Source organism: Bos indicus x Bos taurus, chromosome 8 (genome assembly GCF_003369695.1).
Source record: "Bos indicus x Bos taurus breed Angus x Brahman F1 hybrid chromosome 8, Bos_hybrid_MaternalHap_v2.0, whole genome shotgun sequence".
In the NCBI taxonomy this organism is placed as follows: Eukaryota; Metazoa; Chordata; class Mammalia; order Artiodactyla; family Bovidae; genus Bos; species Bos indicus x Bos taurus.
The window spans coordinates 11,163,527-11,178,614 of NC_040083.1; the positions used below are offsets into that span (position 1 = coordinate 11,163,527).

Below are 15,088 nucleotides of genomic sequence, written 5' to 3' on the forward strand. Positions count from 1 at the left end.
TGGAAATTGGAGTGTGTGTGTGTGTGTGTGTGAGATATGAAGGAGTTTGAGTTGAAGAAATCAGAAAGTAACTTTTCCAAATCCCAAACCTGACCTTACAACCATCTCTTTTCAGACCCTTTGTAGGATTTGCTGAGTCTGTGTGAACACCCCTCTGATGTCTTGCTCTCTCCTCACCTCTAAAGATGTCCACAAAGACAAACAAATTAGAACAACTTTTTATTCCTAAGAGTTATCCAATAATTTTTACCTTCCTAGAATCAAGATTTCCATCTTTCAAAATGCTTTAGACTTATTAAGAGGCATTGCAATTTTAGGAATGATTTTTCCTCCATTCCAAATCCGAGGTAAATTACATTTAGTGCAAAGATATGTATTTGATTATTTGGGGTTATACCAATATTGGAAATTTTCTCCTTAAAAATATTTTACCCTATCATCTTCATTTTATCCTCAGAAGTGTATTTTTTGAATAAATAATATTTAGTAGCAAAACAAATCTGCTTTCATACATCTACAAAATTCTTTTGAATAGCAACAAGAACTAAATCCATGTAGCACAATTGTTATTATGAATTGCATAACTTTGGCATGCATTTTGTTATAAATCATTTCCTGGCAAAATATAGAGTGCTTTTGACATAATGCCATAGAGTATCCAAACTGGGAAGCAATGAGAGAACTAGTCTAGTGTGAGTAAGTCCCACTTCCCTCATTTCAGGGACTGAGGTGGTAAAATGTGCTCAGGATCACAGATTTTATTTTCCAACATTTAAGGAATACTAAGATAAATTAAATATTTCTGATGTTGAATTTGGTTAGAAAATTGTGATTTTAGGGGAACAATTCTCAAGACAAAATAATTGCTACACTTAAAGAATTGCAGAGTTGGACTTGAAATACACAAAAGAGGTACAGTTGTCCTCAGTTCCCCTTTTGGGAGAAAGTGGCTGAAACTATACAGTCATTAAAAGCAAGTCATTCTCTGAAGGATGCAAAGTTATGCTGATCTTCAAAATGAAATATACCACCATTTCTACATATAATTTAATTTTTTCTTCAACAGGGATTAAATGGTATTTTGGTTGATAGACAGTTGAGCAAATGAAAAAGGAAATACATTTTTAGGATCCCACTGTGATTTTTTTTCCTCAGCAGCAAAAAATTAAATGAAACAGACCTTTGTCATGTAATGTTCACTGATCAGGAGAACTCAATGAAAATTGGGCTTTAGTTAAATCTAGTAGATTAATTTGTTTCATTGGCATTGACAGTCTTTGGGAGTGTCGAACAAATGTACAAATAAAGACATTTCCAGAAATTTAACCATCACATTTCACAGAATTTCTGCATAAAGTTCAAGACTAATGGTATTGACGTCACAATCTTCACAATTTAAAAGGCATTTAAGAATCATAATTACATCTTCCAGAAATGTTAAAGACACTTGTATACATATGTAAAGTCCATTTTGACTTGATGAAAACAAATTCTAATCTATGAAAATATGATATCAAGCCATATTGCACCTGATGAGGAAATTGTACATGATTGACAGTAAGTGCTAAAAAACACTTCAGATAAAGACCCAGTAAGTTAATATAAATGAAGAGTTTCAGAAGTAATACAGCCATCTAAAATTGTTAGTTTTTAACACAACTGGTCACACTTATTTTACTTTACTAAAAATCCCTGATCTTGTCTGAAGGTAATAACCATAAAACTCAATTACATGATTCAACTGTCTTTAACTCCCCTTTCTCCAGTAACCATCACACCTTAGGAGGGATGTAGCTATTCTATCTTAATTTTTTTTTTTTCTTTCGGCAAATACTAAGTGTGAAAAACTTTCACTGGACAAAAAAATCATTTCATAGAATAAAGTATTGAATTGTTTTTTCATTCAACTTCTTTAGACCGAAAGCAGCTCAATTTCTCCATGAGTAGTCCACACATCGTTTCATGTCTGTTATCTGCAACCCACTCTAGATTTATCTTGCTTTCAGCAGGTGCTGGGTAATACTTTTTGCCATATTTTACAAAGCATCCAACATGGCTTAAATTGCTTAAAAGCAATTGAAACTGCTTCCTTTCCTACCCACTGCCTCTTCCAGTGTCCTTAACCCTCATCATCCTTTCCTGAAACGTGTCCCAAACATGCCTATTTACATGACTCTGACACACCAGAGGCTTGCACGACCATCACGTACCAGGTCAGTTTCTAACCGTGTGAAGGCTGTTGGAGCAGGGCAGTTTCCTTCTGTTGGGAGCTGAGTGTAGCCACATTTCTATCAACGCAGCGACCCTTGTATGCAAAACTTAGACTATCGTCTCGTGGTCCCACCTGCCTTGGCTCTGATTGATGTAACAACAGTATCTGTCATAGGGGCTGTTCTGCTTGTAGGAGCAAACGATGATACTGTCCTGGGGCACGAAGAAGATGCTATCCTCGGGCTCAGGATGCTCAGACCTGTCCCAGGCTAAGCACTTGGCATCCAAGGCACTGTAGGTGAGGGAGCTGCCCGAGGGACAGTAGCCATCCAAGTATCTGGACGTCTCCTCCCGACGCCCGCTCTGGCCAGGGCTCTGGCATTCTCCTTCCTCCATGGGTGTGGGGGTGGTGATGGAGCTGGCCATAGGCAACTCGCCCTGCCCTTGGAGGGAAGGCTTCCCCCTGAGGCCCGCCTTCTTAGCCAGCTCATCTGAACTCCCCTTGCCTGACTCCAGGTCTGAAGGGGTCCTCAGCAGTTCCACCACCTCCTTGTCCTTGGGTTTCCGGAAGCACGGCAACTTTCGGACCCACAGCAGCTCATTCTCGGGCCACTTGGTGCAACCCTCGGTTTTCCTCGCCAGGGCAATGGCCGCAATGCCTGGCAGGCAGATGGCGGGCCCTATGGCCAGGAGGGGGATGTTCCCCAGAGTCTCTCCTTTCATCCCAGAGACTGTGAACATGAAGCCAAAGACCAGGAAGACGCTGACCAGGGCCACAACCAGCCCAGTCCTCGGGTTGATGTCATCAGGCCGCATCTTTCACTCCATCCAGGTTGGGGACTGCCCGCTGACCAAGGAGCAGTGTTCCTCCCTACTGTCAGAGGCAAAACCGCACTGGGTTAAAAACAGAACAAAAATATCCTAGTCAATTTCCCACCCACCAAACATCTCTCTTACTCTGTCTCTGACTCTACTGTCAGTCTTGGTCTCCATCTCTATTTCCCCTGTTTCTGCTCTCTCTCTCTCTCTTTCTCTGTCTCTTTCGTACTATTGCAACCCCTGTCTCTCTCTCAGATAGACATCCACCGGTTGGGGTGGCCAAGGTACCTGAGGTTTCCTGCCGTCTCCCGGGAACGGGGAAAAAAGCCAGTCTGAGTCTCCTTAGAAACCTCCACAGCAGCTGTTTCCTCGGCTCTCTCCCTTGTTTCTGGAAGGAAAGCCTGGCTTTGCCCCTTGACTCCACATCCAGGTGGTGCGATGTCGGTCTCCAGGGCTTTGCGAGCGGAGCGGAGCAGCGGCGCAGCCCAGCGCCCAGCTCTGCGCGAAGAGCGCCGGGTGCTGGAGGGAGGACGGACTTAGAGGAAAAGAGGGAAAGCGGCGAGCGAGCCTGGCCTGGTTACATCACTTGCAGAGCAAGCTCAGAAACGAAGAAGGACGCGCGGGGGCGCGAGGGGACTAGACCCCAGGGAGAGGCCACCGGGGCAGAAGGGGCTGCCCACGGTCTACTTGGGGAGCTTGGAGCAGCCGGAGTTCGTCCCTCCGCTGCCTGGGAGGGCTGAGCAGGGCGTCTGGACCCTCTTCTGTGTCCTGAGAGAGTCCCGGGTGCGCGGTTGACGCGGGCCGGAGACTGGAACTCGGGCCGGTTTGCCCACGGGGCAGCCGGGGCTCCAAGTCCGCGGTCCGAGGGTCAGAAGTGCCAGCCGGAGACGTCCCCCGGGGACCGGGATCCTTCTCTAGTTGCAGATGTGGGTGACCCGATCCGCCCTGGAGCAGCTCCCAGGTGGTTGCCCTACCGCGTCTCTGAACGTCGAGGCTCTGGGGCTCTGAGGGCTGCACTTCTCGGGGTCCTGAGGCCCGCGACTGCTCTGTCTTCGGGCGCTGGGCGGCAGCGGCGCGCAACAGCGCTGGAGTAGCAGCGAAGAGCACCGGACCCGCGCCCAGGCTGAGTCAGTGGTCAGCCGGGTCTTGCTCACCCCTGGGGGCGTCACCAGAGTCCTTCCCTCGCCCCCAACCTGGGTCTTACAGCCCTGGGACCTGCAGGGGGTGGCCTTGGAGCCTGGATCCCACTCTGACACGGACGTGGTGCCAGCCACGCCGGCTGGGTCAAAGGAGATGGGCTTTCCAGCCCCGGCTCTCCATCCCCCTGCAACTGGCACCCAACACCCCGCTATCGAGGAAAAGGAGGGGCCTTGACTCGGGGATCAGCCCGGCCAGAAGCTCTGGCTTTGGGCGATTCTCTCCTTCGCCCACGCTGGTGTGGACAATCTGCCTCCTCCCCACGGGCGCACGGGCTGGATTCCTCTGGCCCTGGGGGCAGGACTGGCTTTGGCTGGGGTTCTTAAACAAGGCTGCTCATTTAGGGTAGATGGGGAATAGCGAGAAGCCGGACGCAGAAGGACGGGGGAGGAAGGGGGAGGAGATGGGGTAGTATTTTTCATTAAGGCCGTGCTTTGGTGGAAAGAATTTTGACCTCCAGGCCTTCTCCCCACTTAAATTAACCATGTATTCTTGGGCAAGTGATTTAACTGCTTTGAGAATCAGTTGACGCATCTGTAAAATGAAAATATTACTATCAAATATGTGAACAAACTCTCTGAGGACTAAATAAATGTAAAGTTCCTAGTGCGATGCTTGCTTGGGCTGTGCTGTGCTTAGTGGTTTAGTTGTGTCCGATTCTTTGTGACCCCATGGACTGTAGCCCACTAGGCTCCTCTGTCCATGGGGATTCTCCAGGCAAGAATACTGGAGTGGGTTACCATGCCCTCCTCCAAGGGATCTTCCCAACCCACGGATCAAACTCAGGTTCTCCGGCTTTGCAGGGGGATTCTTTACTGTCTGAGACACCAGGGAAGCCCATATTGCTTAGTACGTGATAATCAATAAAAGGCAGGAGCCAAGTCATTAAGAGCCTGTCTGGGGGGCTAAGAACCTTTGACTCTAAGCCGTGAAGAGTGGTGGCAGTGTTTTAAGCAGGGATCAACAGAAACTATTCCATGTTTGACAGACAGGGACAGTAGGTTAGAGGACAGGTTGGAAGGGGTTGAGGGGTAAACAAGGAGACCTGGAGGAGGACAGTTCAATAAGCCAGGCAAGACATGGCAGGGATCTGAACAATGCAGGGCTAGTAGGGGTGGTTGGAAGAAAGTGAATTTGAAAGATATTTAAAGCTGTAATCAAGGATCAAAGAAAGTAAGATGGTGATTGGAGTCCAAGGTTGACTCCCAAGTTTCCCACTCTTTCCACTGAGTGGATCAGGAATCAGACTCAGCTTTCCACTCCAGTATCTACTCTTCCTCACTAAACAGCTGCTGTACCTCTGGCATAGAATCATTATTTTGGACAGAAAGAAGGAAGAAAGGGAGAAAGGCAAAGAGCAAAAGTGATATGCCAGCTGTCTGACCATTTCCATCAGGAAAATAATTGTTTTCCTGGCAGCTGCACCAAATAGACATTATATGAAGAACTCTGTCATAGCTCTGTCGTAGCTCACTGGTCAGACATCATAGCTTACTGGCCAGAAGGCTGTCATAGTGGTCACCTCTGTGCAAAGGACCCTGGGAAATCAAGATTTTGTTTGCAGGGAGGGGTGTTGACCAGAGTTATTGCCACTTTGAAAAAATTACAGATTTGTTATCGAGGAAGAAGAGTAGAACGAAAGTTGGAGAAGCAACCAGCAGCGTGTACCACAACTGCTGACCACGCTTCCCTTCTTGAAGCCCTCTCTCCTTTGCCTTTCTGTTCTGGTCTCTTTCCCATCTCCTTGGCCACTCATTTGTAGACTACATTGTAAAACTTCTTTTTATTTTATTAATTTTTAACAAAGCCTTTTGATGCTAATGGCTATGCTGATGGCTGGCTATGCTGATGACCCCTATATTTATCTCTTTGGCTTTGTCCTTTTCCCTCAATTTCAGATTTATAATATCTGATTGTCTGATAATACCTACTTGTCTGCTTGATATCTGTCGGTATGGCACACAGACACCTCATCTCAGCACCACCGAAACTATGCTCATCAAATTTCCTTCAGACCTGCCCTTTCTCCTTTGACCCCCTTATTCTTCCTATTTGCCCAGCGAGAAACTGTGGGATTGTCCTCTGTTCCTTTGTCTTTCTAACAATGTACATCAAGTAAATCAAGCAAATCATCATTGTCTTACCTCCTAAATTCCCTGATCTAGCTCCTCTTCTACCTGTGACCTGAGGCAAATCACTTTACCTCACTGGGTTTCATTTTCCTGTGAAACAAGGGCTTTGCATGGAGCTAGCTGAGGACCCTTTCGGCTCTACTCTTCCGTGATTCTCTGACAGTCACTCTGCAGGGGTGAAGAGTCGTTAGTGGTGTGCAGGGGCTCTGACAGTAGTGCTGGAAACCTAGCTGAGCCTAAAGAAGCAACATCGCTGAGCAGAGACCTCCTCTAACTTGGACAAGCATCCAATTCCATTTGACTCAAGTCATGCAGTTCACCTACTTAGGCATTAGATAAGACCCATGCATAAAGCTGCAGGAGACTTCAATTACTGTCTAATTATAAGCCTCATTCTCTCAAAGCAGTTCCTTCTTAGAGGTAATTTCAGGTGGTCTTTGAACAGCAGGTATACTTGCCCAAGTCAACAGCAAAAGTGGGTGGAGGTGGGAGACATCACTCAGGGTGACAATATTCAGGGACAGAAAAGGCATTCTCAGTATTTAATTTCTTGCCTGTACAGGCTGATCGCACTAGGATTTTAAAACCCTAAGCAGTTCTTGCAATGCTGTAAGCATATACAGCTATGTACAAAAGCTTTTCATCAGAAGAAAAAGCAAATTCAGGTTTTAATGAGGTTTTAACATGTGGGTGTTTGAGAAGGAAATGCAGAACCTTTTATTTCTGAGATTATTGAAATCACGGGAGGCTAGGATTTGAAGATATCTTATAGAATATCTACAACTCAGTTACTTTCTTAAATATTTTTGTTTCATGTCATGGATGTATTTATATATTAATAAGTAGCAGACTGCCACAGAATCAGTTAAAATTTTTAGATTTTACATACTATTTGGGTAAAACCAGTCATATAATATATGTAGTTATTTTTATTGTGATAAAAAATGTTTGTTATTTTTTTGTTGTTACATACCTTTATAAAGTACCCTTATTTCTGGAAGTGAAAAAAATAGAATATCTACTCTAACACATTTAATCAGACAGATGAAATGCAGAAGGGTTGCAATCATTCAATACTGTTGTTATTGTTGCTCAGTTGCCAAGTCATGTCCAACTCTTTGCGACCCCATGGACTGCAGCACACCAGGTTTCCCTGTCCCTCACCATCTCCCAGAGTTTGCCCAAGTTCACGTCCATTGAATTGGTGTTGCCATGCAACCATTTTATCCTCTGTCACCCTCTTCTCCTTCTGCCTTCAGTCTTTCTCAGCATCAGGGTCTTTTCCAATGAGTTGGCTATTTGCATCAGGTGGACAAAATATTGGAGCTTCAGCTTCAGCACCAGTCCTTCCAATGAATATTCAGGGTTGATTTCCTTTAGAATTGACTGGTTTGATCTTGCAGTCCAAGGGACTCTCAAGAATCTTCTCCAACACCACAGTTCAAAAGCATCAATTCTTCAATACGACTTGAGTATTTATGATGTGTGTGACACTGCTAGGTGCTGGGGATGCAAGTCAGTGAGATGTGGTCACTCACATTCACAGAGCAAGATGTGTGTATAGATTATGCTGTGGCAACAAGACTTTCAGAGCTCAAAGGCTGTACGCTCATCCTGCTTGTCTATCGTGGATCAGCTGCAGCCTTGCTCCTTTTATTCTTGCATGGGGCCTCTTACATGTTAGAGACAGACCTGGATGCTCTGGAAAGGAGGGCGAAGTCCCAACTCATAGTTTAAAGGCTCTGTCTAGCTGTTGTATAGAAAATAAACAAGGTGGGTTGAAGGCAGAAGCATAGAGGCCCCTTAGGAAACTATTGTAATTATCCAGGTGAGAGATGATATTGGTTTATGAATGTGGCCAGAAGTGGTTAGATTCTGATGTATTCTAATGTAAAGCTGACAGTATTTGCTGATATATTTGGGATGTGAGGGAAATTACATAATCAAGGATGATTCTAAGATTTGAAAATTGAGGGGCAAACCAGGAATCTGGTTTTGGACATGTTTATTTGCTATATCAAAGTGAAGTTGGTGATAGAGTTGATGTACAAGTCTGGAGTTTGGGGAGAAATCTGGGCTGGATATACAATTTTGGGAGCTGTTGGGATATGATTACCATTTTAATCCCTGGGACTAATGAGATCTTAGGCAGAGATCTCATGAGAACTTAGGGAGCAGACATCAGTAGGCTAGAGAAGTTCCAGTACTAAGTACAAAGGAACATCAATATTTTGAGGCTGGGGAGATGAAGAGGAACCAGCAAAAGAAATTGTGAAGGCGTGGCCAGCGAGGTGAGCCAATGAGCAGAGGTCCAAGGAACTAAAAGAAGAAAGCAGTTCAGGGCGGGCATAGTGATTGCATCGATTCTGTTGACAAATATGAAAAGGACTAAAAAGTGAACACTGGGCTTAGCAACGTGGAGGTCATCGGTCACCTTTACAGGAATAGTTCTGGTAGAGTGGCCGGGGGTGAAATATTGACTGAAATGGGTCCAAGAGGGAAAAGAAGCAGAGGAACTGGGGGCAGAGAGCAGAGAAAACTCAAAGGATTTTGTTGTTAAGTCTGTTGGAGAGGGAGAGGGTGGGAAGATTTGGGAGAATGGCATTGAAACATGTATAATATCATGTATGAAACGAGTTGCCAGTCCAAGTTTGATGCACGATACTGGATGCTTGGGGCTGGTGCACTGGGATGACCCAGAGGGATGGTATGGGGAGGGAGGAGGGAGGAGGGTTCAGGATGGGGAACACATGTATACCTGTGGCGGATCCATTTTGATATTTGGCAAAACTAATACAATATTGTAAAGTTTAAAAATAAAATAAAATTAAAAAAAAAAAAAAAAGGAACAGAGAAATGAAATGATAGCCAGAGGTGGGGTGTAGGGTCAAGAGAGAAAAGTTTTTAAGGGAGCTCTCTTTAGCACTTTGCTTGTAGAGGTAAAATATTTCCAAATTTAAATGACAATGCTATGTAATTTAAAAAAATCCATTCAAGTTGTAAATATACAAAATAATACCAATACTCGGGGCAGGGTGCTGCTGAGACGGATACTCACATATGTTAATGGTGGGAATGTATTGGTACTAACTTTTTCATGGATGAAGTCTGCTCAGGTATCTAAAGAACTTCAAAGAAGTGCATCCCTTTGCATGACTATTCTACTGAAACATGTCAGAAGTAAGTATATACTGGTGGAAAGACCAGGCTCAGGCACCATATGAGTAAATTAATCATCATTTACTCATCTCAAGATGTAGATGGACGTCCCCACCGCTTCACCAACTGGTGCACAGTTAGGGATGGTAATGTCTGAGTGAGAGAAGGTCACATCTAACACTTTTAGAAACAAAGCGTTTCTCTCTAGGTTCACCATGTATTCATAAGGCTTATTTTCATGAGGCAGATCCAAGCCTACTCATAGCCTGGCCTCCTGTCTGCTGAGCACACCTGATATGACAACAGGCCCAGGTCATGAGGCATAAACAAAATCCTCATTAGCATTTTCAGACTCTCCAGACCCACACAGTAATTTCCTGAATTCAGTGCTATGGAAACAGAATGAGAGCCATTCTGCGGAAGTCTCCAAGAGTCAAACAAATTAAGACCTTGGAACTGCTGTCGCTGCACTGTCCAATACCGTAGCGATTAACACAAGAGGCTATTTGCATTTAAATTAATTAAAATGCAATAAAATAAAAAAATCAATTTCGCAGATGTACTACCCACATTTCAAGTGCGGAGCAGTTAAATGTGGTGATTGGCCACCATACTGGACAGTGCAGATATAAATGTTTCACCATTACCAAACTCTATTGGATGATGGTGAGCTATTGGGTTTATCATAATCCAGTTGACTCAGGCAGTATGATTCTAGCAAACTTTCCCATAAAAATAAACAGTAGCACAAAAATATTTATGTGCAAAAAAATAATTTACAATGCCCTAGTAGTAAAACACTGGAAAACACTGAAATAGCCAATAACAGAGGAAAGGTTATATACAATGTGGTACGTTCATTGGAGGGAATATGCACAGTCAGTTGAGGGAGTATTATGTATGAACAAAATTATATTTTTTATATTTTTAATGACCCATGACAATGGGATCAATATAATGTTAATTAAAAAAGCTAAGAATAAAAAATTCCATTAAAGTAACTTGAAAAAAATTTATATTTAGTAGGCCCCTAATTACTGAAAAAAAAAAAAGCTAGAATAGAAAAAAAAGACCAAAAGTAAATACTCTCAAAATATTAGCTGTGATTATTTCTAGGTGGTGGAGTGGAGCCCTGTGTTTAGTCGCTAAGTCACGTCTGACTCTTTGAGACCCCCAGGGACTGTAACCCACCAGGTTCCACTGTCGATGGGGTTTTCCAGGCAAGAATACTGGAGTGGGTTGCTATTTCCTCCTCCAGGGGCTCTTCCCAACCCAGAGATCAAACCCACGTCTCCTGTATCTTCTGCATTGGCAAGTGGATTCTTTACCACTGAGCTGGAGCACTACATAATTGTTACTATTTTCTTTATATTTTTATGAATTGTCAAAATTTCTGCTGTTATAATAAGAAAAAGTTTTTGTTTTAATGAGAGAATGGTCTCTCTCATATATTAAGCACTCAATAAATGGTAGTTGAAAGAATGATATACAAAGATTTGAAAGATTGTCCTGTCCCCTTCCTCATTCTGGCACTTCCTCACAGGAGAGAAAAGGATATGGATGAATTGAGAAGAGAGGAAAATTGAAAGACAGTAAGTGGATTTTCATGTTGCATTGGAGTGAAATCTTATGGTTCCTCCCAAATTTATGTTAATCACTTTTGAGATGTCTTACAACCCTGTTTTTAACCTGCTGCTGCTGCTAAGTCACTTCAGTCGTGTCCGACTCTGTGCGACCCCATAGACGGCAGCCCACCAGGCTCCCCCGTTCCTGGGATTCTCCAGGCAAGAACACTGGAGTGGGTTGCCATTTCCTTCTCCAATGCATGAAAGTGAAAAGTGAAAGTGAAGTCGCTCAGTCGTGTCTGACTCTAGCGACCCCATGGACTGCAGCCTACCAGGCTTCTCCATCCATGGGATTCTCCAGGCAAGAGTACTGGAGCAGGGTGCCATCGCCAACCTAGACAATAATAAATGTACTATTTCCCCCCTTTTTTGATTTAAAAATGGTTGTTTTGATGCACTTAGTTAGAGATTTGATATTTTTTCCTTCTTGGCTGTAATTCTGACTCATTTATTTAACAAATGTCATATTGAGAACCTCCTACATATCTGGTGGTGTTCAGGCCTCCTCTGTACCTCCTCCCATCTTCTCTAGCTCCTAGCAGGTAACTCTGATTTTTACTAAAGCCTACCTTTACAACTCTAACTTCTCTTATTTCACTCAGGGCCTCCAGAGATGTAAAGTATCTTCAGTTGTTTTCCAGTGCTGAATTAACAGAGTTTTAAAAATGCTTGCAGCTCATTAGGGTTCATTAGGTTGTGCAGAACAAAGTACAAAGGAGCCTAGAATTTTCACGAATCTTTTTGTAAGTTAAAAAATAAAGCTAGTGCAAGTGACAGTGTTCGATTAACGATTCCAAAGATGAAAACGTTTTAGGGATCTGAGCGGTTCCAGCCAAACATCCATTTGCTCTCCGGGCCTGAGCTTATTCACTAGCTTAGATCTTTCTCCGTGTTGTCTTTCCTTTGATTCGGTAGAGCATCCTTGTTAAGGGAATAAACGATGAGAAAAATGGACTGTTGAGAATCGGAGTTGGGAGTAGAGAATTCTTATGTGGTTTGATCCCTAAACTGAAGGTTCATCTGATTTTCTCATTTTCTTGCCCTTAGATTAACATAGTACATTGACATGTCCAACCTTAAAAAATTTTTTTATTGAAGTATATAGTTGGTTTACAATACTATATTGATTTCAGGTGTACAATATAGTGGTTCAATGTTTTTATAGATTATACTCCATTTGAAGTTATAAAATGCTGGCCATATTCCCTGTTCTGTACAATATATCTTTGTAACTTATTTATTTTATATATACTAGTTTGTACCTCTTAATCCCTTACCCCTATCTTACGACTCCCCCAGTTCCTCTTCCCAAAAGCAGCTACTAATTTGTTCTCTATATCCATGGATGTGTTTCTGTTTTGTTATATTTATTCATTTGTTTTATTTTTCAGATTCCACATATAAGTGACAACATACAGTGTTTGTCCTTCTTTTGCCTGTCTTATTTCACTAAGCATAATACCCTCTAGGTCCATCCATGTTGTTGCAAATGGCAGAATTTCATTCTTTTTTATGGCTAAGTAATATTCCATTATATGATATATATGTACCACATCTGCTTTATAGATTCATCTGTTGATGCTCACTTAGGTTGCTTCCACATCTTGGCTGTTGTAAGTAGTGCTGCCATGAACATAAGGGTGCATATATCTTTTTGAATTAGCGTTTTTTTTTTTTCTTTCAATATATGGCAAGACATAGCATTGCTGTATAATATGGTAGTTCTATTAATATTTTTAGTTTCTTGACAAAGTTCCATATTGTTTTCCATAATGCCTGCACCAGTTTACATTCCTACCAACAGTGTAGTAGGGTTCTCCTTCCTCCACATCCTCATCAACATTTATTATTTGTGGTCTTTTTGATGATAGCTATTCCAACAGGTGTGAGGTGATACCTCATTGTGGTTTTGATTTGCATTTCTCCTGTGAAGAAAGCTGAGTGCCGAAGAACGGATGCTTTTGAACTGTGGTGTTGGAGAAGACTCTTGAGAGTCCATTGGACTGCAAGGAGATCCAACCAGTCCATTCTGAAGGAGATCAGTCCTGGGTGTTCATTTGAAGCGCTGATGCTGAAGCTGAAACTCCAGTACTTTGGCCACCTCATGAGAAGAGTTGACTCATTGGAAAAGACCCTGATGCTGGGAGGGATTGGGGCCAGGAGGAGAAGGAGACGACAGAGGATGAGATGGCTGGATGGCATCACCGACTTGATGGACATGAGTTTGGGTAAACTCCGGGAGTTGGTGATGGACAGGGAGTTCTGGCGTGCTGCAGTTCATGGGGTTGCAAAGAGTCGGACACGACTGAGCGACTGAACTGAACTGAATAATTAGTGATGAATATCTTTTCGTGTGCCAGTTGGCTTTCTGTGTGTCTTCCTTGGAAAAATGTCTATTCAGGTCTTCTGCCCATTTCTAAATCAGACTTTTGGTCTTTTTAAAAAAATATTGAGTTGTTTGAGCTGCTTGTATACTTTGGATATTAGCTTCTTATCAGATATATTATCTGCAAATATTTTTTTTCCATTCCGTAAGTTGTCTTTTTGTTTTGTCGATGTTTTCCTTTGTTGTGCAAAAGCTTTTGTTTAATTAGGTCCCATTTGTTTATTTTGTCTGAGGAGACTGATCCAAAAAACTATTGCCATGAATTACATCAAAGAGTGTTCTGCTTGTTTCCTTCTGGGAGTTTTATGGTTTCCAGACTTACATTTAGGTGTTTAATCCACTTCAAGTTTATTTTTGTATACAATGTGAGAAAATGTTCTAATTTTATTCTTTTACATACAACTGTCCAGTGTTCCCAGCACCATTTATTGAAGAGACTGGTTTTCCCCCATTGTATATTCTTGCCTCCTTTGTCATAGATTAATTGACCATATGTGCATGGGTTTATTTCTGGGCTCTCTATTTTGTTCCATTGATCTGTGTGCCTCTTTTTGTGTCAGTATCATGTTCTTTTAATGACTATAGCTTTATAATATAGTCTGAAGTCAAGGAACCTTATACTTTCTGCTTTGTTCTTTTTTCTCATGATTGCTTTGAATATTCAGGTCTTCAACCTTTTGATAATATATATTTATGAAAACCCAGAGACCACCAACTCATTTTACTTTTGTTCAACAGACATTAAAAAGCTTTCTTTAGAAACAGAATCACACACAAACATTTTTATATATAAGGGTGTTGATCACACATTAATTTTAGTATAGAAAAATATGAAATGGTTATTGTTGCCTCAAAACACTGGGATATTATATAATCATAATAAATGAAGTTGCAGATTGGATTAAACTGGCAGATCAAACAGATCAAACACATATACCTTTCCTCCCCAACTCTCAAAATCTAGAAATGGAATTAGAATATTTATATGAATCTTAATTTTGAGATTAATTCCATCTCAGTCCTGGGAAACAGGAAGAAAGCCATCAACAGAGCAGAAATCACTGAAAGAAATTTAATGAAATTGAATTGATAAAGAAATGCATATAATCTAGCTAGAGTTGCCAAAAATCCCTGATAATTCTGTACCTTAATATGCTATCAGGGCTACATGGACCTGAGAGTGATGGTTTTGCCAAGACTTTGGAAGTAAGATTACCATTTGAGTATTTAAAAATTCATACATAATGAAAAAGAGTATTCAGATAAGGGATGGAACTAGGGGCTTATTCAGATACTTGTGACTTAAAAGTTTTGGAAACACAGAAGATCATAATTAGGGCAGTTTGGATATATTCTAAATATTTATTTATTTACTTATTTATTTTTGGCTGCACCGGGTCTTTGTTGCTGTGTGTGGGCTTTGTCTAGTTGCTACAGGTGGGAGGGGAGGACTACTCTCTATTGCTATGTGTTGGCTTATTCCGGTGACTTTCCTGTTGCAGAGAACAGGCTCCAGGGTACAGAGACTTCAGTAACTATGGCAACTGAGCATGTGGAAT

The 15,088-nt window shown here is 42.2% G+C and overlaps 1 protein-coding gene across 1 annotated transcript; it reads right to left on the reverse strand.

Moving 5' to 3' along the window:
• Positions 1-1,033: 1,033 nt before the first annotated feature.
• On the reverse strand, positions 1,034-4,827 carry TMEM215 (transmembrane protein 215). Its single transcript, XM_027549057.1, has 2 exons — positions 3,319-4,827; positions 1,034-3,085 (listed from the first exon to the last, which is right to left on the reverse strand). The coding sequence occupies exon 2, from the start codon at positions 3,025-3,027 to the stop codon at positions 2,320-2,322; it is 708 nt and encodes a 235-aa protein (XP_027404858.1). The 5' UTR covers positions 3,028-3,085; positions 3,319-4,827; the 3' UTR covers positions 1,034-2,319.
• Between the last annotated feature and the right edge of the window lie 10,261 nt (positions 4,828-15,088).